The 27,870-nt window shown below is 38.0% G+C and overlaps 2 protein-coding genes across 8 annotated transcripts in view; both read right to left on the bottom strand.

The window, feature by feature from the left end:
• Positions 1-252: 252 nt before the first annotated feature.
• On the bottom strand, positions 253-14,163 carry LOC118250761 (actin, alpha skeletal muscle B). Of its 4 annotated transcripts, XM_035552123.1 has the most exons (8): positions 14,035-14,163; positions 12,275-12,403; positions 7,852-7,962; positions 5,440-5,524; positions 4,140-4,301; positions 3,428-3,619; positions 2,010-2,191; positions 253-396 (listed from the first exon to the last, which is right to left on the bottom strand). In XM_035552123.1, exons 1-8 carry the CDS (start codon positions 14,161-14,163, stop codon positions 253-255), a joined length of 1,134 nt encoding a protein of 377 aa, XP_035408016.1. The 4 variants fall into 4 exon arrangements, with proteins under 4 accessions (XP_035408016.1, XP_050566951.1, XP_050566950.1 ...); XM_050710994.1 differs by lacking the exon at positions 3,428-3,619; XM_050710993.1 differs by lacking the exon at positions 7,852-7,962.
• Positions 14,164-20,053: 5,890 nt separating this feature from the next.
• The window catches only part of LOC118250849 (golgin subfamily B member 1-like), a 45,269-nt gene continuing 37,452 nt past the window's right edge, over positions 20,054-27,870 (bottom strand). For 3 of the 4 annotated variants that reach the window (XM_050710719.1, XM_050710721.1, XM_050710720.1), the window contains exons 24-29: positions 26,412-26,564; positions 25,130-25,297; positions 22,965-23,062; positions 22,488-22,622; positions 21,544-21,658; positions 20,119-20,740 (exon numbers count right to left, since the gene is read on the bottom strand). In XM_050710719.1, the coding sequence (XP_050566676.1) occupies positions 20,582-20,740; positions 21,544-21,658; positions 22,488-22,622; positions 22,965-23,062; positions 25,130-25,297; positions 26,412-26,564 (828 nt within the window). In that variant the 3' untranslated portion in view covers positions 20,119-20,581. Of the gene's footprint in view, positions 20,741-21,543; positions 21,659-22,487; positions 22,623-22,964; positions 23,063-25,129; positions 25,298-26,411; positions 26,565-27,870 lie in introns of all 4 variants that reach the window. The other variant, XM_035552338.2, reaches the window with a different exon arrangement.

Raw genomic sequence — 27,870 nt, 5'->3', positions numbered from 1 at the left:
TGAGAAGGGGAGGAAGTTTACAAAACCATGTACTATAATTGTTATTTATCTTGGAAAACACCCATCACTGAAACATTAGCCTCATTTTAGCATTAAAAAATAAGAAGTAATATACTAATTTGTATGACACCCCTATAATGTGCTTTATTACAGGTAGAAAAAAGCCAAACTGTGTAATTCCCTCAGAGTAAATGAGAGCAGGTAACATGAGAAACAGCACTACTTATCACTGACAGTACGTGATGGAAGTATTCAAAAGCACTTGCGATGGACAATAGAGGGGCCAGCTTCCTCATATTCATCTTTACTGATCCACATTTGCTGAAAAGTGGACAGCGATGCCAATATTGAACCCCCAATCCAGACAGAGTATTTACGTTCTGGTGGTGCAATCATCTAGAAGAGAAGTGCAATCTGTTGTAAATAAAGGGACAGGCAGGTAACACAGTAACATCTCTTTGGATGAAATAACTAGGTAAAAGTCTTATCATCATACCAGTGCAATTCTAATGAAATAAAGCACCTAAGAGATATAAAGCTTGCCACGTTCTCTGCCTTCCACCTCAAGTCAATAGAGATGCTGTTACGATGAGCAAATAAATAATTTCAGCCCATAAAATATGAGATGTCCTATAAAATATCTTCCAAAAATTTACAAACTTAAGAAAGAATTTAAAACTTTAAAAGATTAACCTAATTTGATTGCTAATAAAAACTGCACAATATGATCCAAGGATTTTATTTTATTTTTAAGGATAAAGTAGTCCTTTAAATGAAAGAAACAACCTTCCATACAGACTGGCCTTGTATATCTAGCTAAGTATTAGACATAGGGCTAGAAGACCTGCTGCCTTTTCCCCCCTTAGCCACTGACTTGTTAAAATACATTAAGCATGCCACTGCTTCTGCGTGTTCCTGTTTCCATCCCTGCCACTTGGAGTCATGCCCATTCAGCATGCAGCCCGTTGCAAGATAAAAATGGGCTCTAGATTTCACACAGATTTCACTTTGGGCACTAACATAGCATAAAGCCATAATACTGCTCAAAGTCTCAGGTGGCTATTTCAGCAGCGTCCACAGAGAAGTCCTCCCTCCAAGTCAGCCAGCACTGACCTGACTTGGTCCTGCTGCCCGTGCTCAGACCTGACAGGTCCAAAATGCCACCAGCTGTGGAGTTGTTAACACTAGTTAACTATTTAACACAAGCACATGTGCAGCTTGGTACAGGATGAGATGACTTTTATATAATGTTGGAAATCCAAGCTTGTTAAGACCTTTCAATATCCTCTCTATTTTGCCCATTTTGAAATAAGTCCATCAATGAAAATACACTTCAAATCTAGCTATAATGAAAAATTTTGAGGCCACCAGCTGAATCACATTTTTGTGTACTCCGTTCTGCCATATCTGCAATGGCCTCCATTGCACAGAGAGGTGACGATAAAGGACCACTGAACTCTCATTTTCTCAGTTTGCCATAACCTCTGTTTATTAATGAAGCAAAGCAATTGTGCAGTTGGAAAACAGCAATATACACAGAGACTGCTTATAGCCTAACGTACAAGAGCACTATAATGCTATACGTTGTCTTGAGTCAAGGCTGAGAGGGTCCTTTCAAATAGCTAACAAGCTGTATACTTTGCACACTGCTTAGATTTTGAAATTATTAGTGAAGAGCCTGTAAATGAAATTTCTTTCACTCTTTTCACTAATGGCTTTCACTGTTAGCCAAGCCTTGAAGTCTATAATATTCCCAGTAGCTTCTCAAGTTGTTAATTCCCCCATTGATATTCACAGCTCCATTTTCTCTAGGCTCATCCATACCTCTCTCAAAACCCTCTTTCAGTCCTTCTTTGGCTGGTAGAAGGAAAAGAGATATAAGGCCACCTGTCCAAGACCCAGTTCTCTTAATGGGACTCTGTTGCAGGACCTGGATATTCTCTTAAGGACATTTCAGATTTCTTTATTTTTTCAACAAAAAACTGGTAAGAGTAAGTGTTAAAAATTACCTTAATCTTCATGGTACTTGGAGCCAAAGCTGTAATCTCTTTCTGCATACGATCACCAATACCAGGATACATTGTGGTTCCTCCAGAGAGTACGTTGTTGGCATACAGATCCTTACGGATGTCAATATCACATTTCATAATACTGTTGTATGTAGTTTCATGGATACCTGCAGACTCCATCCCTGAGTGGAAAGAAGTTTTCACCATGTTATTTCTCTTTGTCCCCTTGTTTTTATAGTTGTTGAAATGAAAGGATGTCTCACTAGTCCAAGATCGCATCCCTCGCCTGTCCCCCTGAGGAAAACTCCAGAAAAAAAAAGCTAAGTGGTACTTAGGAGATGAAGGAGAAAGGCAGTACACACTCCTCACATTCTTTGTCATCTCAGCATAGGGCCAGACTAATATACTAGCAGAACAGACACAAAGAAGAAAGATCCCTACTACAATTTCATATTGGATTTTTTACTTCCTCAAGTGAAATAAATAATAATAATAATATAGCAGTATTTCAGAAAAAGAGAGGTATTACTGCAATAATTTTCCATATTGATAACCTTTTACCATGCTGTTCACAGAATCACAGAATCATCTAGGTTGGAAGAGACCTCCAAGATCATCTAGTCCCACCTCTGTCCTAACACTAACAAGACCTCCACTAAACCATAACCTCCACTAAACCATAACCATTGTTAGCAAGAAATAGAAGCCCACTTGGCATTTCACTGGACTACTTTGATTTTGAGGTGTCAGTTAAATTAAACTGCCACTACAGTAAAGTTAACTTATGGTAGCATTTTTTTTGCTAAAGAAGAGAAACAGGCATGATAAAGTACTGCAAGTAGAGCCTGAACTTTAAGTACCATACTTTTTTAACTAATAAACACATTTTGACAGAGATCGGTGATCTGGGAAATCCTAAGTTCCATAGCCACATTTCCAATACTAACCATTGTTTAGCACCAACCTTGATCCCTGGGAATTTTAACACTACAGATAAAACTACTGGAAAATTATATTTTATTTGATTTTTAATAAGATTAAATTACAGATTAATATAATAAAACAATAAACAGAAGCAGAATCTAGATTAAGTAAAACACATGAGCAGCACTGTGCAGTTATACATCAGTCAAGATAAAAAGCAGTGATCTTCTCACAGTTCTCTAAAAATCATCTTAAAATCTCTATTGCATTTATAAAAGGTTGAAACTGTCTTAAAATTCTATTATATCCAAACTGACAAGTACCTTTTTGAAGCAGCTTCTAAAGAATTGATTAAGCAAATAGAAGCTGCATTTTTTTTACGGACATTTGAGAATAAATATCTAAGATCCTACAACTGCAAGTTTCCTATACTTTCTAAGAAATACTTCTTTTCACACACTGTTAAATCCCTAGAAAGAAAAGTCGTGTCTCACCTACGAAGGATGGCTGGAAGAGAGTTTCTGGGCATCGGAATCGTTCATTTCCAATGGTGATGACTTGCCCATCAGGAAGTTCATAGCTCTTTTCAAGAGAGGAGGAGGACGCAGCAGTTGCCATTTCATTTTCAAAATCCAGAGCTACGTAACAAAGCTTCTCCTTTACATCTCTCACAATCTCCCGTTCCGCTGCAGAGAGCCAACAAGTTTTTCATCAATATACAGTATGACAGCTAGGACACAGATATTCTTGTGCGCACTTCCCTGGGTTCATGGTGATCATCAGTCCATTGGATTCTGATCTCTCTGCTATCTCAGCTATGTTACTTTCCATTTCCATTACCAAAAGTCTCTCATCCACAGATAAAAGACATGTTGTACTACAGTATATAATAAAGACTAACATTTTATATCTCAAAACGTTGATCAAATCTTTAGAGGTTCATCCATTACCAGCTAATAACTTCGTTCCTTTGTCTGTGGAACAGGTAAGATCAAATCCAGCAACCAGTGACACAGCATTTCCTAACAAGGTGGCTTCCTCATCCTTGAGCTTAATACATGCGCTGAAAGGAAAAGCCAGGAGAATCCTATTAGCTAACCTAGAGATAAGGATTTTGATGCATCTTGCCAGGTGCATGATTCCAGCCTAATAAGACAACTACCAGAGCAAACGCATGCAAAGTGCACACAAAACACAGCTTTTTACCAGTGGTGACAAAAGAGTAGCCTCTCTCTGTAAGGATCTTCATGAGATAGTCAGTCAGGTCTCTGCCTGCAAGATCCAATCTCATAATGGCATGAGGCAAGGCATAGCCCTCATAGATGGGCACATTATGTGTGACACCATCCCCAGAATCCAAAACTATCCCTGAAAAAAGAAAGAAAAGGAAAAGCTGGTTATTTTTCACTGAAACAGTCTCTCTACATTCTCCATATTCTAAATTGAAACGTGCAACAACAAGATGCTCACATGATGATTGCTTCTTTTATTCTTATAAATCAAATGCCGTTCACGTGAGATGAAGTTGTTAGCACAAACTAAGTAACTGTGTCTGGGAAAAGACTTGTAACATTCAGCAGTTTGACTGTATTGTTCTTACTGAACAGATGCTACCAATAACAATCATATACAGTCTTCCATTTCAGAAGACCCCTAGCACTTCACAGACATTAAATAATGTGTAAACTGTATACAAAACCTGTCTGCCATTAAAATATATCACTCCATAAGGGAAAAAATATAACAATGGTTTATCTGTGCACAGACATCACTTACATTCTTGAATAGAAAATGAAGTATATATTCCCCGCTTAAAATGAGTACAGCATTTCTGTTATCAAAGACACATATAAACAGTTGAGTTTTAAACCTAAAGCAAGTATTTTTGACAGGTCATAATTCCTGTAGGCTGGTGATCTTTTTATACAGAATTATACTGTGGCATCAGGCTACAAAGACAGACGGTATTTTAATTATTTTTTTCAAAGTATATCAAGACTGAAGGGTTGCTAAGAAGTAATTTATCATCTTAATGCCTGATCAGATTCTAAATGACAGTAAGAATAGATCTCCGTGCTAATTCTAATGATCGCTTAACAGCGGATATCAAGTTAGGTTATTGAAATTCAACACTTAAATATTTTCATTTAACTACTGAACAGTATTTTTCTTCTACTGGGAATGGAGCTTAACAATAGAGAGGTTTGAAGTGAGTAAGAAGGAACTGCAGATTTGGAACAATCTGGTGAAGATACAGCCTCTTCTCTATGCTGTGTAATTAAGGGCACTATCAAACTGTATCCTCTTTCATCTGCTCATGTCATTGAATTGACTTGATCTTTTGAAGCAGAAAGACTTAAGATCCATACCTGTACATTCAGTTTCCATACAGCTATTGACCTTTCTTAATACACAGCTGACATACCACAATCAAGATATCTGTTTACGTGCACATGCGTACGCAAGGGAAGGACAGGTGGACAATACAATTGCCAGAGAGACTCACCAGTAGTTCGTCCAGATGCATACAGAGACAGCACTGCCTGAATTGCTACATACATGGCTGGCACATTGAACGTCTCAAACATAATCTGTAATTAAGAATTTGCAAACCTTTAGGATCTGCACTAGGAGTATCTGAAGAGACAATAATATTTTTTTTTTCCTTACATGAATACTGCCAGTTACTACTCCCAAGTCGCCTCCTGACCCATGGCTCTTCTGTGAACAGCACACTACATTTTCTTCAGGATTTCATAAAAATCACTGAAGTCAGTGGATATATTTCCATTAACCTCAGACCAGGTCATTTTGTTACTGGTAATTTTCATTGAAAGTGGTGCTTTTTCACCTTGATGGCAGGAATGCAACAACACAGCAATCTGATATATGTGTATATATATATATATATTTATATATTTTTATATATATGTAAGATTTGTAGGAGACACAGCTGGAAGAAACCACAAGGAATAATCTGTCTATTCCCATCTCAAGGAAGAGTCAACCATTCCTGACATTGCTTTTGTTCTGTCTCTGAAATTCCACTGCTGGAGCATTCAGATTCCTCTGGCAAACAAATCTAGTGACACACTATCCCTAATATTGTAAGGCCTTTCTTGGTGTCTAGCTAAAACCTCACTTGGTCTGGTTTAAACCCATGACATCTCACTCTGCCCCCTGCAATCACAACAGTTTGTTTTCTCGTTATGGTGACCTTAACCATGGTCTCTCATCTTGTCCCCCATCTTCTCTACTCTAGAAAGCTTCAGTGCTTTCTACATTCCATGTCAGATATACTGACATTTTATCTGACCAGAAGGAATATCATTCGTTCCCAGCTGGCCTTCCACTGGAACTCTGCTAAGGAAAGCCATTAAGGGAGGACAGGGAGTGGCTTTATTCTTTCTAAAACCAATGCCACGTACCCTAGGCACTGTCACCCCATTGCTAGTGGCACTGCTACAACCACATCTCACCATCCTGTCTGTCAAAAGTGCAGTGCCACTGGAATCAGGGGATTACATTTAGACTTTGCATTTCATAAACTAATACCTTTGCCAGTAAATCTATTTTAATGAAAAGTATGCTGTCAATTAAAGAATACATTAATTACAATATTTCATAGTTAATTGATGTAATGAATTTAATGCAGTAAGTAATAAACAGTAAGCCTTTAAACAATCTTGAAAACAGGATTTATCATTACAGCATAATGACAAAGAAACAGTCCTAGACATGTCTACTGTAAAAACCACACTTCCTGGTTGCTATAAACCAGCTTTTTCTTATGTTTTGTTGTTATTTATTATCTCCCAGTTGTGTTATCTCCCAGTAACGTGTGCTGTCATGCTCACTACTTAATTAATTTATTTACACTGTTGCTAAATTAATGCATAATCTTCCTATTCAATATACGCCAGAAATGTGCACAAAGGGAAGCTCAAGGCCATATTTGATTTTCCCAGATGACTTTACACCTATATCTGTATTTAAATAGCATTTACCTCTGGTTACACTACTGGTTAAATCTATAACATGGACTTTTGGTCAGAAGGCTGCTCTAAAATACACAGGCTTCAGAGGTCTACATTTGGTTCTGAGATGAGTTTGCTAAATCAGACTGGGCACGTCTGACTGCAGAAATGCTTAGCAAAACATCCTTTCAGATTGAATGCTTCTAGATAATCCATTTTCCCAAGCCAGAACAAAGACTACTTTTTGAACACTTCTTCCCCTGTCCCTGAAGATGTGTTTGTTAGGAGATCCACAAATCTATGTGCACGTGGCCTTTAAAACATCTTCAAGAAAACACAATTCTGATATGATGATAATAAGCACTATGAGGTAAAAGTGCTGAGAAAGTGACAGTCTTCAGAGTAGGAAAGCAGTAGTTTCTACAGCTTGAGCTGAGGTGTTGGGCTATTACAGACTCAGCAGTCTTTGTGGCCAGAGGTAGACATATAAGAGGTGTGACTCATCCAAAGCTCACACACAAGTGTGATTCAGAGTGTATGTGACGAGCATACAGCACTCACAAACCTCTGCATTGAAAGTCACTTAATGGAAGAGTAGCTGCTTTGGCCTCCTGTCCACCCCTTCCCCACATACCAAGCCACACACACACAGCCTTGTAAACAAAGAAAATCACTTACAGCTTCTAAGAGGCTGGTTGTACATACAACACTTCTACATGTAAGAACAAAACATTTTAGGGACATTCAGAGAACTGATATGGCATGAGTAGCAGAAACTTTTACTCTCTCATCATGGTTCAACCAGTGTGCTCAGATACTAACGCTAATGTCTGTATCTCCCAAATTAAGAAAGCTGAACATCCAGGACTACTTATACCATGGCTACTTCTCTGCGGAAATGATCTGCAGTGCAGCATTCCCACCTTATATCTGATCATTACCTGAGTCATTTTTTCACGGTTTGCCTTTGGGTTCAAGGGGGCTTCAGTGAGCAGCACAGGGTGTTCTTCTGGTGCAACACGGAGCTCGTTATAGAAAGAATGATGCCAAATCTAAAATGAAAATTGCTCAGAAAAATGGTCTGGGAACTATTCCTTCTGTCCATATAACAGAACTACATAAAAAAACTTTTCAGACACAGTCCAAGTGAATTTTTTACAGACATATTAAAACAGAGAAAAAGCATGCAAGATTGAATGTGATAAATTCCATTCTATTTTATTTCAGAACCAAAACCACTGAGATTTTACCATATGTAACAGCAGAGCCTACACAAGGGAGTCCTGCCAGGTAGGATTCCCCACGCAGATGATAGATCACCCCACTAAAGAGGAGCACTGGTTAATTCTCAGCCCCAGTGCTCTGGCACTGGAGCACTGAACTGCCAGATCTGGAGAGATGTCTCCACTTCAAGCTGCTTGGAGGCGGAGATCCAGTTGCAAGTCATTGCCAATATGGTCTTTAGAAATCTAATTATTTCCACAAAAATCAAAAGCCCTTTTGCCACAGATATTTCATCCAGTAAGCCCTGAATCAAGCTTTCATTTATTATAGAGTAACCACATTTCTTATTTTCTGTAAAGCACCATAGTATTTTTCATGTTGGAAGGCATTACCTGATCAAACAATAATGGCTTTGATTGTTCTTCTGATACATCAAGGCCCTTATTGTCTGAAGACTGGGGCTATGAGAAACTCAAGGGATTTTTTTTCTTGATGCCAGCTCAAAGAGAGATCACTCAGTAACATGATGAAATATTTTTATCTTCTCGTTTAATTCTTTCCTGTACTTATTTTTTCCTCTTTTTAATCATATTCCAGCTTTGTTTGACCCAAGGAACTTATTTCTGAGAACAATACATCAGTTTTATGTGTAAGTTTACTTGATTAATATCCTAGAAACAAGTATTATCAGGCTCCAAAACGAATTTAAGCAGAAAAAAGATCTTATCTAAATTTGAAGCATCTACAAAGTCAGCAGCTGTCCAGAGCTGGAATTACTCATTAAGAAAATTATGAGCCCTAAGAAAAAATTCCATTCCCTCTCATTTCCCTTAAAAAACAACCACAAAACAAAACAAAAAGATGTTTCCAGAACTGGGGCTTGGGGTGGGGAGGTAGGCCATCTTCCACTTGCCGGTTTAGAAAACAAAGACGGGGGGGGGGGGGGGGGGCAGGAGTTGAATAAAACGAAGTAATCATGTAAAAATTATAAAAAGGACAATATGTGTCAGATATAAGGAGAAGAAAAAGCCCGCAATTCCAGACAGGAGAGACGTAACTGAGAAAAGGGAAGGAAACCTCAGTCCATACATAATTAACAAAATACTGAAGATTTCAACAGTGAAGAAGAAACCTGTATGAATAAACTAGGACCCTGATGAAATCTCTGGCATGTTGCAAGTTTTTGCTTAAAACCAGGCAGGATTAGACACTGTACAAATCATTAGATTTGATCTAATGATAGTCATAACTGTAATGGATAATGATATTCCATGAGAAAGAAGAATAGCCCAGTGTTGATTTTAATAGGTCACAAGAATTAAATTTAAGCAGCAGACACAATAGCAAAGAGAAATTACCAAGGAAGGATTATTCTAACGCTTAAATGTTTATGTAGTCATCAGAGCCAGAAATTGCTCCATTCTAATGCTTCTCCTCCCATACATTGTCAGCTCAGTAGCTGTGAACAAATTAACAGCAATGTACGACGCCCTGTATTATTATCCAGTGGAAAATGGAGCGGTCCCAATTTAAATATTGTGAATTGAAGCACATGAGAAGAAGAATGCTTCTTTTCATTGCCTACACATTCTGCCCTTGATTCACACGAGTGTCTGTGCATCCTGCAGCATCCTCACTCTCTCTTTCTCTCACACACATGCACACACACTCATGCTTACTCACTCGCTCAGCCTAATCTTTTGGTGACCCCCCTCTTTTTGTCATATGTGGATGGCTAGGCACTGCACTGTTATGCCTTTGTCCCATTTTTTTTGGCATGTTCCCCAGTAATTTTCTTGTTTATTCTACAGTGCGATGTTTTTCAGTACTTCTATTGCCAAGTATGCAAAAGAAATTCAAGATTTGGATCAAAATCCTACAACCGGTTTAAAAAACATGGGGATAAAATATATCCATACACAAAAGATTTTCCTTTAGCATCAAAACTTTGGGAATTGCATTTCAGAACTTCTCTCAGCCAGAAAAGCGTGCGCACGTGTGTTTTACTGAGCTTCAGTGGAAGCTGAGATTTCAATGGGATCATACGGCTGACTGAATCATGAAGGACCATAAGGAAAAATATAAAATATATACATAATATATATATAATATATATAAAATGTTATATACATTTTACTTATATATATTTCTTTATTTGCAACAATCACAAAAGTTAGCAACACTGTTCTCATCTCTCACTGCCTTTATCTCATGCTTCCTTCTTTTTCTATTTGTTGCTCATTTATTTGAAAACTGCCTTCACTCTCTGTCCCACTCCTAGTCTCAGAACAACTCAGTTTGGGGGCATCTTTCCCAGCTACTGCATTTTGCAAGCTGTATGTCTGAAGAAAATTTGAGCTAGGAATTCACTTTCACAATTAATTCCTTCACCCATTTATATGACAAAGAGGGGAAGAAAAAAATGTTCAAACCACAGGAACCCATACAGTATCCTCTCATTACTCAAATTACAGCACTGTCTGAAGCCTCCACCACTGAACACCCTTGGAGGCCCTTCCCCTAAAAGAAGGGGGAGGTCTGGGCAATAGGCTACACTGCAGCACTGCACTACACTACAGTAAATAAAGCACATGCCACATTTTTACCTCCTTTAATACCCTTTCCTGACTACATTTTAGATAGCCTACTCTAGTATCCAGCATTACCCAGAAAGGGAACAAATACCAGTATGCGTAACACACAGGAGAAGTTTTAGATGCAGAGACCAAACATTGAGAGAAGAGCATAAAAGAGTGACCTCCAACTTTATTTAGAAATAAACTTTCCTACTTGATGCAGGAAGCAGAAAAAATATCAGGAAGAATGATGTAATGGGAATTACATTCCCATTCCTATATACCCTACTCTGCAGAAACAAGCAAGGTGTCCTCCCTCCCAGGAAGCAGTGCAATAATGAAATGCAAATACTATGCTTCCATCTAGAGGAGTAGGTGGGCAATTTATCTCCAAATATGAACTCAGAAACTCCCATTGCTTCTGTGTCAACTTTGGTCTGTTCATCTGGAACACTCTGCACTTAGCAATTTGGATTTATGACCACAACACAATGGCTGAATTATACAATGTTAGATATCTATCTATACCTCATCTCAGCAAATGCAAGCACAGGGTACTACAGGCCCTGTGTCTTCCTTTCAGTGGTGTTTTCCACAGGAAGACATGACTAGAAGCATTGGCTTGTGTTGTTTTCTTCTCAGAGCATTCCACCTGGAGATGGCACAGGACTGAGTTGCAATCCTGCCCCTACAGCAGACGTACAGTATTTCCACAAACAGAGAGACGCTTCCTGCAAAGACCAGGACACCTGGGACCTGAGGGAGACTTTGCACAGTAAGAGTGCCTTCTCCAGTGCTTGTCATGAGCACACCTCACTGCCCATGCCAGGTCTGAGGCATCCTTAGATGGGCATTTCACAAAAAGCCATTATGCAGGCTGAATGCCAAGAAAGCTGTGCTTAACAGGGAATACAGCAGCCTTATCACCACACAGATGTTAAAAGCTAACTGGAATCAGCAACACGAAAACATGCTTCAGAAACAAAAGCCCTCTACTCAGATAATTAGTATAGGGATAGGAAGCCCAAATCTGTACTCTCCTCTTTAACTGGCAGCAAGAACATCCTACACAACACAACATGTGGACATCACCCATGATCTTGTTCTTGTAGGAAAAAAACGAGGAGGAAAAATCATCCCTCTGCCTCAGTTTTGATCCCAAGCGAAGGACTATATCTTTAATGTTTCTCTGATTCACATCTGATGAATTGCAACCTGTATGGTTTTTACTTTAGGTACTTCCTATCATTGTCATATCAAGTTCTGCCTCAGTATGAACTTCAGGACTGAAAATGGTACGCATAAAGCATAAAATACTTTTATAACATACTGCCAAATCTGACGAGTAATAAATGTTTACTTTTTGAAACAGTAACAATTCTAGAAGTGCCAAGACCTGATCAACAACTGGACTCCTGGACTAGCATATTGCACTAGACTGAGATTACAAATTCTTCATGGACTTTTCCTCTGATTTGCAAGAAGGATAATGGCAATTTATTTTTTTTGTCTTAACATGATAACATGATGCTTCATCAAAATGATATTAAAAATTAACACCCACCTTTTCCATGTCATCCCAGTTAGTGATGATTCCATGCTCAATGGGATACTTCAGTGTCAGGATCCCTCTTTTACTTTGTGCTTCATCCCCTACATAGCTGTCCTTTTGACCCATTCCAACCATAACACCCTGCAAAGTATATTGTTCTAATATTAGTGCAGTATATCATGCACAGTAGAGAGAATATAATTTTTAAGTTAAAACTCCATGTGAAATACTTTACCTGCTACTATTACCAATGCTCCAGCATGTACCTCCACAAAGCCAAAAATGGGCAGGAAACTCATTCACTAAAAATGTGAATTTATCGGTAACCACCTACTCCATATTAACCCCCTCGATAAACCCACCAGGAAGCACAAGGCAGCTTCAGAAATGAAATCAGGTATCTCACACTGGGCACAGTTAGTACCCGTGCAGGAGCCCACTCTAGACAGGTATCAGTAAATTCACGGTTTCTCCAGAAGAGGTGGATCTTTCGCAATTTCACAAAGAAATACATGAAAGGAATTATAGGTGAAAAAGGGAGAATCCTTTTTTTTTTTTTTTTTTTGGCTCCTGAGATTGACTCTACATATTTGCTTGCACTTTGTGTCTAGGCAGTTCCACTACTGCCTTTAAGCAGTGAGACTCTTCCTTGCTGGAGGACTGGTTTAGAACACAGGTAAAATGAAAAACACTTGGTTTTGAAAATTTTTGAAGATTAATGTTCTTTTGTAAAATGTTTAACATAGGCATTTTCTGAAAGAAAACTTATTAAACAATAGTTTTAGCAAGTTCATCATGTTTGCATTAGGAATTCTACCATACTTGCCCCAAATAACGCAACAACATACTATGTACAATGTTATTCAGCAACTAGCATAAAAATATTTAATTTTCTCCTGGATATGTTTTAATTCCATGTATTTAATAATGCAGTCACTGAACTGCTTCACTGTGCAAAATTACCTGCCAGCTCTAATCACTAATAAAAGCCAGTGAGCAATTCTAGAGGTTAAAGAATGGACATGTTTTCAACAACTGACATTTAAACTTTAATAAGTCATAGAGTTGATCAAAATGCGTTCCTTAAAATGCTAAATATTTTACACCCATCAAATCAAGCTTATTTAACTCAGCAAAAGAACATAGAGAACTTCAAGGGAAGGGTTTTTACACCTCAGAAATTTAAAATCTGACTCAGTTAAGAATAAAATGAATGAAAACCTGCAGCTTCTTTTTCTAAAGTAACTGTTAGAAAACTAATTAAGCAGCAAGACCTTTTTCAAGTTCAAGAAAAGCTACATTTATCCATTCTAGTCCTGTTTGAGTTGATTAAGTGATGTGCTAGAGATCTTTTTTGGAAGTTTAACGGGCCCTGCCGTTGTTTAATGGAACAATAAAAGGAACTTCCCCTATTATTCATTTGGTTCCTCATGTTAGCAGAGTTCTGCTTTTTTTCTTTGTATTGATACAGCAAGTATTAATTAATCCAGCAAGTCTTGTGTTCATTTTTTCCCCAGAAAGATACCTCCAAATCATTAAAATACTCATGTTCTCCTATAGTCAACATTTTATAGTTGAAGAACACCTTTTCCAATGGACTGAGAAGTTCACCTCACAGTATTAAAGACATGCAGCTCAACCCACTGGTTCTTAACAAGCTAAATTCCCACAAATGTGGATGGGAGGTTTGTCTGAATAATACTGATCTTTTGTCACTGCCACAAGTCTCAAAAACAAGAGCAGACAGCACTTCCATTTTGGTACCAACAGACCTGATGTCGAGGACGTCCAACGATGGATGGAAATACAGCTCTTGGGGCATCGTCTCCTGCAAACCCAGCTTTGCAAAGCCCAGAACCATTGTCACAGACAAGGGCAGTGGTTTCATCATCATCACACATGGTGCCTCACAGCTGTGGCTGCAAAACAGTAATTTGAGAGAGGAGAGGGGAGGGAGTAGATGGAATGGAATAGGACAGAAGCAACTCTCCACCTTTTAGACAGCAAATTGCTGAAAAAAAAAATAATAATCATAGAATCATAGAATATCCGGAGTTGGAAGGGACCCATAAGGATCATCAAGTCCAACTCCTGGCACCACACAGGTCTACCCAAAAGTTTAGACCACGTGACTAGGTGCACAGTCCAATCGCTTCTTAAATTCAGACAGGCTTGGTGCAGTGACTACTTCACTGGGGAGCCTGTTCCAGTGTGCAACCACCCTCTTGGTGAAGAACCTCTTCCTGATGTCCAGCCTAAACTTCCCCTGCCTCAGCTTAACACCATTCCCACGAGTCCTACCACTGGTGATAACAGAGAATAGGTCACCTGCCTCTCCACTTCCCCTCACGAGGAAGTTGTAGACTGCGATGAGGTCCCCCCTCAGCCTCCTCTTCTCCAGGCTGAACAGGCCCAGTGACCTCAGCCACTCCTCATATGTCTTCCCCTCTAGGCTCTTCACCATCTTCATTGCCCTCCTCTAGACACTCTCCAACAGTTTCATGCCCTTTTTGTACTGTGGTGCCCAGCACTGCACACAGTACTCGAGGTGAGGCCGCACCAGCGCAGAGTAGAACGGGACAATCACTTCCCTTGACCGACTAGCAATGCCATGCTTGATGCACCCCAGGATACGGTTGGCCCTCCTGGCTGCCAGGGCACACTGCTGGCTCATATTCAACTTGCTGTCAACCACAACCCCCAGATCCCTCTCTGCGGGGCTGCTCTCCAGCGTCTCATCGCCCAGTCTGTACGTATAGCCAGGGTTGCCCCGTCCCAGGTGCAGGACCCGGCGCTTGCTTTTGTTAAACTTCATGTGGTTGGTGATCGCCCAGCTCTCCAATCTGACCAGATCTCTCTGCGAGGCCTTTCCACCCTCATCCGAGTCCACAACTCCTCCAAGTTTGGTGTCGTCGGCAAATTTGCTCAAAAACACCTTCTAGTCCTACATCCAAATCATTTATAAAAACATTGAAGAGGACTGGCCCTAAAATGGAGCCTCAAGGGACCCCACTAGAGACCATCCGCCAGCCAGATGTGGCCCCATTTACCACAACCCTTTGAGCCCTGCCCGTCAGCCAATTGCTCACCCATCGTATGATGTTTTTGTTAAAAGGAAAAAGAATGAACCTAAACAGCAAAGTCTATATAGCCTCAATATTAGAAAGCATGTTAAGTATCCATATAAGTTTCTACTTGAATAGATTTACTGAACCAAATGAATGAGAACATTCAGTCTTGATTTCCAAAAGAGAAATCTCCTCCAGTGTAGCTTCAGAGTCCTGCAATATTCTGTTCATGGGGTAAGTTCAGCGAAAGGATGCACATTCAGCTCTTACATGGACTTCAGCAGGTATAACTCCCTGTCTTCTGGGGCCGAATTACCTTCTAGAAATTCCATTTGTTAAAAACAAATTAATCACATGCGCCTACCAGTTACAATGTCAGTACGCAAACAGTAAATGAGCTCCTGAACATTCATTCCTTCAAATGCTACATTTATTCCCTAGTGGCATTTTTAAATTTGCCTTTTTCTTAGAGGGCCATCATCAATCTGAAACAAGCAACTAAAAATAACCCCTACAAAAAGTTTCATGAAAGTGTTTGCCGTGTTTTTAAATGACAGCTACTCTGTAATGTTAAGTGCTCACTAAAGGATCCATTCCATATTTGTAAATGGTAAATACCTTATCAAAGTGGCTATTCTGGGAAACAGAACAAGATGTGGCTGGCACAACTGACCCAAACCAATGAAACTTTAGGGTTGGCCAACATATCAGATGAAGTCCTGAATTCATTGAAATCCATGGCAAAACTCCCACTAAGGGAGGGCCTGAATTTCACCAAGACTTCTGTTTCAGATTCCTTGTTTATTTTTAGGGCTGTAGGATTGCCTCTTTAGGCAGTCAAGAAGAGGGAAGTACTATTATTTTTCCTTCTCCAGCTACTTCACTCAGTAAGGAAGAGGTACGTTAGGAATGAGAAAGGAATGAACAGAAAAACAGAACTTACCCATCAAAGTCCTCTCCCTAACAATGCAAACAAGTATGTGACTTCTGATGGCATTTCAGTTCCACCTAAACAAGTGCCATGCACAGGGGCAGGCCATTAGCTGTGGCAGAGCAGCCAGTAAAATTCAGGTTTTTCCCTGGAACCAACTCATGCTGCCGCATTTGTGGGGTTTAAAATAGTCTCATGATCTTCAGAGGATCCCTGCAATAATACTGAAGTCCCTGGACATTCAAAACCCAGCTTTTGTCACAACAGACAATGACTGCGCAGTGACAGTATGCTGCGCCCCTTCTGCATCAAAGGAAGTTTGAGCTGCAGGAAGTTCCTGGTGTTTAAGCCTTTCCCATGGGTTTTATGGAGCACGGCCATAACATATAATTGATCAAAACATCATTAGATGAAATAGAAGCATAATTCAAAAATATGACATTATTTTAAAATAACAATAATCACTTTAATTGTCGTTGATCTGCCTATGAGTAGAAGATTCCTTCTCTTATTAAAAAAAAAAGTATTTTTATCACATAAATTTGCTAACAGATTTGATTTAGGAACATCAGTTCCAGTAGCTGGTATTTCTGAACATTCATTCCTGTTGCCATGAACCTACTTTCTTCCAAAACCCTAAGGAAAAGATTTTTAGAATGCAATGAACTAACCATTTACCAGCTTCATCCAGCTTTACAGAACTGTATCCAGACTCTGCTTCCATCAGTGTGAGTCTGAACTGAAGGAAATTCACTTCTTAAACGCAGGAATTGCATCAGATGAGACACTACAATTTCAAAGCAGAGATATTAAAAGTAGATAAATTCTACATAGCTCTGAGAGTTGAGCATTGTTCCTTGGTTCTAAAGACTGGATATGACAAAGATATTTAGTCCTCCATGGTGAGAAATAACAATCCTTCATTCATGAAAACAGCATTTCATATGTAACTGTGCATGTAAAACTAGGGTCAGTACAGCCATACTCAGGGAAACAAAATGCAGGGGTAAACCCCAGTTCATCCTTACAAGCTACACTTCGGGGTGCTAGCAGTAATGCAGTTTACACCCTTTATTCAGTATTGATTCGATTCCAGAGAAGCCACTGAAACTTATTAATAAAATCAACAGCCGAATCTGTTTATTTCCTGCTTAAAAAAAAATAGCAACAACATTGCTTTGCTTATTATTACTTGGTCATAAGGTAAATGATAAAGAGCACTACTGAAATATAAAAACCTTCATTGTCATTATTGCTTTGCAGCTGCTCAATTTATAGGTTTAATAATCACTTCCACTAAGCAGTCATTTGGAAGTCTTTTCACTAGATGAAGTTCAAAAATGCAGAGACTTCCCTAAATTTGATTGATTTTTAATTTCAATTTCTTCTAATTCCTAGCTCAAAATTGAATAAAATTAACAGAAAGCTTTCCCTTGGTTTCTACTGGTTTCTGCATAATATCCAGAGAAAACTATTAAGACTTTTAAATTGTTTAGCTCATTCTGCATTTTGCATGCATATTTAGTGCTCACCAAATAAAACTCCTTATTGTCTATGCTGAAGACAGATACCTGATGTATCTATTCAATCAAAACCTCAAGCCTCCATGCCTCACATAAGCCTGCCCCGCAACACTTGCCCATCCCTCCTTGGTCCCCAGTGAGTTCAGGCAACTGTAGATAGAACCGAAATTAATACAGAATGAATTAATTCTCAAGACAGCACACATTTTACAATGTGTGCAGTCTTCCAGTACAAAAAGAGTAAACTAAATGTGACGGAACACATTCACCTTGTGCTTCAACATGGTTGCTATCGTTGCTGCTCATAGTTAGCTGTTCAGTTTGCACTTAGTGGTTTTTCTAGCCTTCAGATAGACTAAAGGTTCCACTGTACACCACTTATCTTCCCAGTGATGAGAGACATCTACATTTCCCTGCAATCATACAGTAAAATCTGAATTACCTTACACTAGGAGCCCCTCTGGAATTCCTTCAACGGCTGAAGCGAGCTGTATCCAAGTCCACAGTTTGGAAAGATGAAAGTGTACATATCCCCAAAAGATGTCAGACCAAGTAAAGAGAAGCATTAAAATCATGAACTGTAACACCAAAAACTCTCAAGACAGTACTTACCCAGGAAATGGTGATGATTTGTAAAAGCGTCTTTGTAAATGAAGTGATCTCACCTTCCATTATATTTATATCAGCTTCAGGAATGGTGTTCACAGAATATCAACATGTGTCAAGCCATTTTTGGAAACTTTTTTTTCAGTTTGTGCTTATCACAGGGACAGCATAAAGGTCTGGATAAATTAGGGCAGAATTTCCACTATCTCTGGATCCTTTCCCACATGCTAACTTGCAGTGCCTCATGACATAGGGTTTTTTTGTCACTGTTTTTTTAATTTTTCAATCTCCCTTGAAGACAAAAATAAAATGAGCAAGACTGGAAGGATTTGTGATCCATTGTTGTTGTTGGAAAGGATTCTACTTCATTATAACACAAATAGCTAAGAATAGTTCATTATCATCCTGTTAGCAGCCATCTTCAAGCTGGAAAAGGAGAAGTCTTACCATGTACAGTACTCATGTTTCAACTGTACTTGCTGTTTGTTTGTGTGGTGCAAAGCCTGAAAATAGCTGACTTATCTCAGTATTTGGGTGACACTATGGCTGAAAACAGGGACTGAATCAGCAATAAGTCATTCAAAAGAGATGACCAGTCACTATTCAACAAAAAAATACATCAATTACATAGGAATATATCTGACTTATATAGGAATCCAGACCATTAACAGACTAAGAAATATTAAAGGATCATCAAGAGAAGTTTCCAGGCTTTACCTAGAATGGTAATTAAGGCCAGCAATATTTCCCATTCCACGTGATGAAAACAAATGATGCAGAACATTAGAAACAATTTGGTAAATGTTAACTCTGCAAACATCTAGTGCCAACCAATCCTTTCTCACTTGTAACTGACTGCGCAGGAGACCTCACATACAAGAATCTTTGCACCATAAGCAAATGTTTCACTTCATTAACATCTAAGTCAATCTTGTATCTGCCCATCAGTAAAACTGATGGAATCCTTCCATTTTCATACTCACTAAATTTTTCTTTTCCCACAATACTTTTAGGATTTCAGTCTAGCAAATAGGAAATCAATCCTTTTTATGACTTAATGTCTGCTTCTTTAGATTTGGCTTGTTTTGAATGCATCTCCATTTTATACAGACACGAACAAAAACACAGAACAAACACCAAATACCAGGAGAAAAACCAACATTCTAGCTTCAAATGATCACAGTCTTCATAAATAAACTGGTTTGGGAATTGAAGAAATAGTTGTGCAGAGATTATAACAAAATACAGATGTATCAATATACAAGCCATGTTACTCCATTAGGCATCTACAGAAACTGAAAGCAAATCCTCTGCTTCTTATAGCCTCTCATCAGTTGAAAATGTAACCTCTCTTCATTTGTATTATGAAATATATAAAATACATCAGGTTGTAGATTTATAAGCCTGAAGTTCATGTGTGTAGCAGCCGAATAACATTTTGCCCCAGAGACACAATAACTAAACCCACAAAGAATAGAAATGAATTAAAAAAAAAAAAAATTACAGAAATTGCACCTTTAAACAAAAATAAAGAGTATAAGAAGCTTAAGACATTTCTTCATACCAATTCTGAATCTTGACTGATGCTTATACTTTGGCTTGTCATATTACCACATACATATCTGTGCTCCTTGACAACAGCCAATACAAACTATAAGGACTTAATAAAGAACGCTGACTTAGGCCTTTTATTTTCAGTCCAAAAAAAAAACCCATCAAAAATCCAGTTCTTCTTCCTTTATTGCACTCTGTAAAACTTCTTGTTATAATCAAGAAGCCAATAAACAGTAATAGCTGAATATTCCTTTAAAATGTACAGTTTAACTCTTAAAATAAAATTTATTTAGAAAAGATATCATTTACAACCCATTCAGTAGTAATCAATCATTATGTACTCACAAACAATATTAAATAACTTGTATGCAGCAGTTTCTTTATAGGGCAAATGAGGGGAATATTTTCTTCTTAGCAAATATAATATCCCACTGTTAAAGAGCAATTCAAATCAACTTTGGAGCAACTGTGATATACACAACTTTCTTACAAGAAGCTCAAGATTCATGTAGTGTAACAAGAATATATACAACTGTGTCCAGTGCATAGCTTAACAGCAGCATGTGAAAAGTCTATTATCTTCAACTGGCACACCATTACCTATAGGAAAATAATTTACCCAGAAAATGCAGTGCATTCAGAGAACACCAGTGAGGCACAGTAAAACAACAAGATGTAGTGTAACTAGATATGTAAGGAACAAATAGCGGGATTTTGCTCTGGACGTCAGCAGCTTAGAACAGTAAAGACTTCGTCCTCGAAGCCATCTTCTAAAGGAAAGGGCTCCTCCTTTCACCTGGTTAGGAAACAAAAAACTTCAGGTAAGTGTTCATGCATACAGATGAGAAGAATCTCCACTGTAACCTAGTTTTCCAAGGCACTCTAAGCCCTCAAACTCTGATATGCAGCAATGGATGCCACATCACAGGCCATAAGCGTGCATTATTTAAAGGTAAAAGAAAACAGCATTAATAAAGGGAGGAAGAATGGATGTAAGGTATTTGTGCATTATGTAATTACATATACATTCTAGAGATGAAATTGTATAATTATATACATGCACATTTTATTTAATGGCCACGTGTAACAGAATTACACTCAGACTATTTATATTTTAATTTGAACATATGTAATGGGTTATGTGGCATAGTTTACACAGCTGCCTATATTTGACTCATCATCCACAATCCAAATAGAAATAAGTATTTTCATTATCTACTTTGCTATGTTGAATGGGCCTCTCCATAGCCAACACATCCCCATGATACGTAGTACAGTAAAAAGAGTACTTCACAGTAGCTTTTCAGAGTCAAGGCAGATTAGACAAGTAGCTGCTTGACACTAGTGTTTACATACAAAGAAGACAACCCAAAATCAGTGATTCCCAGTGACTCAGAACGGAAATCTGCACTTCAAAAATTAATGAGTTGAAAGAGACAGCGGCATAGCAGAAGGAAGAGGAGAGAAAGGAAACAGTACCATGGGAGGAAATAACGAACTGTGCTGCCTTCTGTCCTATCTGCAATTAGCAGTATACAATTAGCACACTATGTATGTAGATTAGAATTTGGGGTTTTTAAAAGCTTTTCATTCACTTACCTTTCGTACAATAACATGTTCACTAGGATTGATGATTAAGGCTTCCCTTTCCTCCTCAGTTTCCATCTGAACAGTGTATTCTCTAGGTACAGACCTGTAACTACTTACTTCAAATCTAGAGAAAAAGTAAAGGGAGACAAAGAAATACTGAATTATCTTTCATAATTCCAAATTGACATAAGAAATATTATTTAATATACTTACATTACTGGAGGAAGCTCCCCACAAAAAGCAGTAAAACTTGGTTTATGTTGCCAAGTCATCTTCAGTCTCCATTTGCAATCTACTCTCAAGGTGTTTCATCTATTCAGAATAACCCTCACCATTGCTAGCTGATTAGTGATTTTCAGATGTTGATAATGATGGAGACTTTATGCAGGCAGATGGATAATATTTTAAATCTAAACTGTGACTGTACTAAAGCTGCTATCTGTATATTTATTCTGACTTGTCAGAAAAAGAAATGCCATCGGAAGCAAAAGGCTAAATAAAGGAAAAAAAAAATCAGAGGCCCTTAACACTTTCTTGATCCATTGAGTTAGAACCAGCTTTTTAACACAGTCACACATGAATTTTCATTGCTTCAGGTACCATAGACTTGTAGACTTACAAACTGATTCTATTCTATTATCAGAAACCTAATATGCACAGGTAAATTTATCACCAATCTCACTAACAATAAAGGGCAAACAAAGGAATCTGACATAGTTTTCCAGTTCTGTAGTACACTTTGCATTTATTCCAGACCTACTGTAAATGAAGACCTCTGTACCAATTCATCCAAAGGGAAGTGGAACAAGAAGAGGAACCAGAGGGGGAAGATGGCTTAAGTTTTCTGAACATGCAGGTCATTTCATACTCACGTAAGCATAAACGCTTACGTGATACAGCATTCTGTTGTACACCTTTAAAACTGAAAAATCACGTTTTACAGGATTATTTACCTGTTACTTAGCTCTTCAGAGAGTCCAAGAGCTTCTTCTGCAGCTTCTCTCCTTCTCTTCTCTTCTGACAGTGTTTCTGTCAGCTGTGAGAGAGCCTGCTGCACTGAATCATATTGTTGCTCAGTCTCTGCAAGCCTATAACAAAATGAAATATGAAATCAATATTTTATCTACTGAAAGAGTTCTTTTTTTTGTTGTTCTTTTTTTATTAATGAACATTCTGTTTGTGGTGAAGACTTAATTAGAATGAGACACTTTAGATTAGATATTTAAATAAAGTCACCAGTAAGTATGTACCTTTACAAAACCAGACCACAAATACTACCAAATAATAATTTAAGAATGAGACTGATTCCTTTAATCCACATCTTTCTCTTTTCCCCAAAAATATTTTAGAGAGAGAAAAAGCATTACTTTTGCACTTACAATACAGCTTTCAGGAAACCAATATTGCTAATACATGCTCTCAGTCCTCACCTTTTTCTGAGTTCATTTAGCTCCATATTGTCTATTTCAACAATAACTGCAGATCTTTCCTGTGGTGCTCCAGGGGGAACTTCGGCCCTAGTTTCATCCTAGAAAATATTAAAGGGGAAAAAAAGCTACTCACCATTTTTCTACTTGTAAAAACCTTTATATCAATTAAAGAAGCTATAACCACCACAAAGCAGTGGAACAAAACACTGTCGTGTCATTCGATTATTTAATTTCCGCAGCTGCAATTTTCCAAACCTGTTTTCTAACAGAAAGTTGAAGACTGACTGTCTGTGTGTACTGCCAGACTTGGAAGATAGATGTATGCTGCATAACACAGCAATTTGAGCTATGTTTGAAGTGCAATAAATACATCTCCAAATCCACATAGTAACATAGCACTGACTATAGTTTCATAAAGAATGCAGCTATTACACTAACAGAATCTGAAACAAAATATCTGCGTGGTATCTCATCATGCCATGTAGACATGCCAGTTCGTGCTGAAGTAGCAGAAATATTCTGCAGAGTATTGAATTCTTTTTCTCACATCTGTGAACTCCCCTCCAGGAACAGAAATCCCCCATTAATATAGTCACAGAATCATAGAATACCCTGAGTTGGAACGGACCCACAAGGATTACTGAGTCCAACTCCTGGCTCCACACAAAAATCAGACCATATGTCTGAGAGCATTGTCCAAACACTTCTTGTACTTGGTAGGCTCAGTGCCATGATGACTGCCCTTGGCAGCCTGCCCCAGTGCCCGACCACCCTCTGGGTGCAGAACCTTCCCCTAACATCCAGCCTGACCGTCCCCTGTCCCAGCTCCACGCCATTCCCTCAGGTCCTGTTGCTGTCCCCAGAGAGCAGAGCTCAGCGCCTGCCCCTCAGCTCCCCTCGTGAGGGAGCTGCAGGCTGCCATGAGGCCTCCCCTTTGTCTGCTCTGCTCCGGGCTGAACAAACCAAGCGACCTCAGCTGTTCCTCATACATCTTGCCCTCTAAACCCTTCGCCATCTTCACAGCCTTCCTTTAGATGCTCTCTAATATTTTGTCTTTCTTATATTATAGCACCCAAAACTGCACATAGTACTCCTTATGATATCCTCTCACTATCCTGACTAGTTACTGCAGCACTACCTGCCCAGTTTGCTGCTATATGGTATAAAACAAATAGCACAACAGAAATACTAGGACATGCAGTGGGACTAGGACAAGTCATGAGCAAGCTGGGATTACCAGTTGGAGTGGCACTGATTAACTGCCTAGAAGTAGATGGCTATATCTATGTGAAGAATGGGTGGTACTGTGAGTCTGAATAAGGTAAGTCTCCCTTTTGTTCTCTCTCAGATAATCAATGCCTAACATAAAGCTTACAGCATCCTTATTAGTAATGTTTAAATTCAGAGCTAGTGAGCTTTATGCAGTGTGGAAGCACTCAGAACTGTGCTGAAGCAGCCTATTGCTTTGCAATCAACATGTGAAGGAAGTAGAATCTGAATGGTCCAGGAGATAACAAGTGGGGATTCATTTATTTTACAGTTGACAGTTCTCCCTGGGTTATTTCCGTTTCTGGAAGAATAGGGATTGTTTTATATATAGATCAACATAATATTGTAAGGTCTTTCGTTAACCACTCATTATTGAACAAACAAGGCAGTATAGGAAAACATTTCAAAAATGTAGGGATCATAAAGGAATAAGCTTACATATGTATATGATGGGTTACAAAGGGTACTGAAATGCTGAACTGTTTACACAGATCTCACTTCTCAAAATATTACTCATAGACCTTGCAAAATGATTCATGACTGCTGTGAAAGTATCACCAAACTTTGCTAATCCAACGATTAGTGATCATTCAATTACCTCTGCCAGTTGTAGACCAATTCAAAAAAGACAATGACTCAAAATGAAAAAAGTGTCAGTACAGATCTTCCTTAAATTAAAAGTCAAATAAAAATAGCTTTATAGCAATAAAGACAGTTATCTTCAGTGCATCATAGACTAGCAGTATTGAATCAGTAGAACAGGAAGCATTTACTGTATTTTTAATTTATTATTTATTAATAAAAGATTTTGTTTTTTTGTTTGTTTAGCACAAAAAACAGCAAAAGCACGAGCATAAAAGAAAGAACCCTAAAAATTTTTCCATATGTTCATTTACCTGAACAGTGCCTCGGAAAGACGTCACTTGCATTGTCTGATATTCTCTCTCCAGCCTTAAGTAACGACTCTGCAAATCAGTGTAACGAAGCTGGTTATCCCTTAGAGTCTGAGACAGAGTCTTCAACTGGGCAGACAAGACAGTATTCTCTTCTGCTGACTGCACAACCTGAAAGAAATTAACATTTTAATTAACAAAGAAAAAAAAATGAATTATCTCCTCCAGGAAATTACTACAGATTTGAGACCTGTTGTTGAATATAATTGTGTATTGTTTTCAAAATTCCATCAATTTTTTGGCAAGGTCACTTTGGTAAGATTTAACTATCTATTTTACAAGCAGCAGAAATAATAAAACCTGCATATTGGTTTTCTCTGTAATCGATATGCCAAAAGAGTAACTCCAGCTTTTCCCCAATGCTTTCCTCCCCATGTTTGCTATGACATCCCTATGTGGCCAAGTACAGTATACATGGCTATATTCATTGTCCTGAAGTAGGAGCTAAGTAAATTGAATAGTATAAACATGTTCATCAGGCAGTCAAGGAATGTATAGCTGTTGAGTTTTCATCTTTTGAAAAACAGAACAGTAATTTGCGTCTCCACCCTTTACCCACATACTCATCTTGTGGGAGCTTGAGATTACTATGCCTGTTTCAAAATTTCGTTGAAATTGTTATTAGATTCATAAAATGTTTGGGTGAAGCAGTGAAAACAGACACAATCACAGATGAAAGGTAACATAAACCTAATTTGCTCTGCATACCAGACTACACGAAGCAAGATAACTGATTAGGGAATTTCCAAGAACATTTACAAACTTCTGCTAACAAAACTGAACACACATGCACACACATGCACCCCCCACATCTTAACAGCCACATAAGGGTTCATAAAGACACTGTGACGAAACATTTTTGAGGTTTTTAACATTTGGTATGAGATAGCTAAAATCTTGTTCCAGCTAAGACAGACATCTGTTTCTGTCTAATGAAAAATACTTTACTTTGAGTTCAAGTTCAGCAATGTCTCTTTAAAATGCAGATTCAAATAAACATATCTCACACAAATAAGTAGTCAGGAAGGCCACAGCATAAATATAACACTAAGCTTAAGTTTGCAATTTGTAGTCTGAGCCAACTGGGATGTTATGAAGAATCTAAGTTTTAAAGCACTCTAAGTTTCAATTACACGAGATACCACCAGTTTAGCAATATTTCTATGTTGGTAACAGCTCAAATTCACATTAACTCTATAGGATGACAGTTGTTGTTTTAAGTTACCTTTGAATTAATCTGATGTAAATGCAGATCCTTCTGGTGCATCTCCTGAAGACAGCGCTGCAGCTCATTTTGAAGTTGATTCTTCTCAGCCAAGACACGTTTGATTTCCTCAGGGATGTCTGCACTTCCAGCAAGGGAGGCAGTTTCTAAAACCTTAAAAAGTATCAGCATATTCAAGGGTAAATAGCATAGGATTTTTCATAAATAGTATACAATTTCAACACTAAATACAGATGGACTACGCAATGATAACCTTTTCACAAGATTATTTCATTCTCACAAGTTAATCTTGCATTTGCAAGAGGCTTTATTGATATAAATATGTACTACTAAATATTTTCAACTTAACTTCAATACAAAAAAAAAATTACCTTGAAGAAACATGCCAACTAAATTGTAAATTTGCAAATAGCATGAAGCACAGAAGTGGAAAAAAAAGTAAAGCCAGATGAACAAAATACACCTTTTAAAATCTATTTTCTAATTCATAATGTAGGGTATTCATAACAAGGTAAAAGACAGCTATTTTCTAAATATGAATTTAAAGTTCAAAGTCCATTTTGCAAAAATAATTCAACTCTATCACTAATTAAGAAGGACAAAGTTGTAAGTATCTAGCAGGCCAACATTATGATGTTGATCTGATATAACGAAGGAAAGCAGTCTGCCTCCAATGGTTTCTGGAATTTATTTTCTCATAAAATCATGAAATAAAGACTTATACCACATAAAATATTCCATAACCCAACAGACATTATGGTTCAACAGCTTTTATATATTGTTTTAACCATTAAAAATGAACAGCATATGATAGGCATAATTTGACCAGCTAAAATGTTATTTTTAATAAAATACAAGGAAGATAGCTCATCTCTACTTCCTTTGGCACAGAAAAGGCAAATAAAAATATTACTCTGATATAACACTTTCCTCAAATCTTTAATGGTAATCTGCAAAAGCAGACAGGAGACAGCTGATTAACAACACGCAAAGACTCAGTGGCCAATAAATACATTGTTGGCACCCTACAAATAATAGTACAACATCCTACTCTCTTTTGAACACCTGCCATAGGAACAACTAGTGACACTGTTTTTTTTTTTGCAAACAGCACATGACATCAAATTGGCGAAAGAAAACAGAATTATAGACCCAGAATTTCCAGAGTTATATTCTCACATATGGGCATAACATATTTAATGTCAACTACTACATAAGTAATCTTCTGTGAGCTGTCTGAAAGTTCCCTGCTCTCTTCTTGATTTTATAGAATTAACTGAGAAAGCTGTAAATTGCATTAGTTCTTTTTCTTTCCATTATCTATCTCTGTATTTATCAACACCAGGTCTACTGCTGAACCATATTCCTCCTCATTCATCTAGTTGGAACTTCTTCATATCGTATTCTGGATTTAACTAACCTAAAATAGTCACTTAGAAGATTACTTAAGTAATCTACT

The sequence above is a fragment of the Cygnus atratus genome, chromosome 5 (genome assembly GCF_013377495.2).
Source record: "Cygnus atratus isolate AKBS03 ecotype Queensland, Australia chromosome 5, CAtr_DNAZoo_HiC_assembly, whole genome shotgun sequence".
Lineage (NCBI taxonomy): Eukaryota > Metazoa > Chordata > Aves > Anseriformes > Anatidae > Cygnus > Cygnus atratus.
Note: the sequence above shows the minus strand (reverse complement) of the source record. Positions and strands in the feature narration are given on the sequence as shown.